General features: G+C 61.9%; 1 protein-coding gene across 1 annotated transcript in view; it reads left to right on the forward strand.

Annotated features, from left to right (window-relative positions):
- IMPDH2 (IMP (inosine 5'-monophosphate) dehydrogenase 2) overlaps window positions 1-474 on the forward strand; it is a gene marked incomplete at its 5' end in the record, with an annotated part of 10,763 nt that extends 10,289 nt beyond the window's left edge. Inside the window, 2 exon segments of the mRNA XM_010017935.1 lie at window positions 195-324; window positions 453-474. Of these exon segments, the coding sequence (XP_010016237.1) occupies window positions 195-324; window positions 453-474 (152 nt within the window).
- Window positions 475-506: the final 32 nt, after the last annotated feature.

Consider the following 506-nt stretch of genomic DNA (forward strand, 5'->3'; position numbering starts at 1 on the left):
CCTTTCCCACACCCCGGTGACAGTGCCACAGATCCGCCAGCCCCAGGGCTGCAGGAGCACGTCTCTCCTGGGAAGGTTGGGGTTACCTCACTCTGCCCGGCTCTTAGCACAGCAGAGACCATGCAGGTTGCAACTGGAAGAACCAGTGTCCCGTGTCACAGCGGCTCCAGCTGAACCTGTGCCAGGGCGCTGTGATCCCTGGGCTCTGGCTGGCGCGTGACCGGTGTCCTTCCCCCTCAGAGCCATGATGTACTCGGGAGAGCTGAAGTTTGAGAAGAGGACGACGTCTGCCCAGGTGGAAGGAGGGGTGCACGGCCTCCACTCGTAAGTGCTTCTGGCAGGGGCTTTTCCATGCGCTGTCAGGCCAGGAGCTGTTCCCGAGCTGTGCCTTTCTCCTTGCCCTGGGTGAGGTGGGTCAGTAAAAGGCCTCTGCTCTGCTGCTCCCCTCGCAGGTATGAGAAGCGCCTGTTCTGAAGGTCTGTACCGGTCACGAAGCCACTCAGCCC

Source organism: Nestor notabilis, unplaced genomic scaffold (genome assembly GCF_000696875.1).
Source record: "Nestor notabilis isolate BGI_N333 unplaced genomic scaffold, ASM69687v1 scaffold26597, whole genome shotgun sequence".
In the NCBI taxonomy this organism is placed as follows: Eukaryota; Metazoa; Chordata; class Aves; order Psittaciformes; family Psittacidae; genus Nestor; species Nestor notabilis.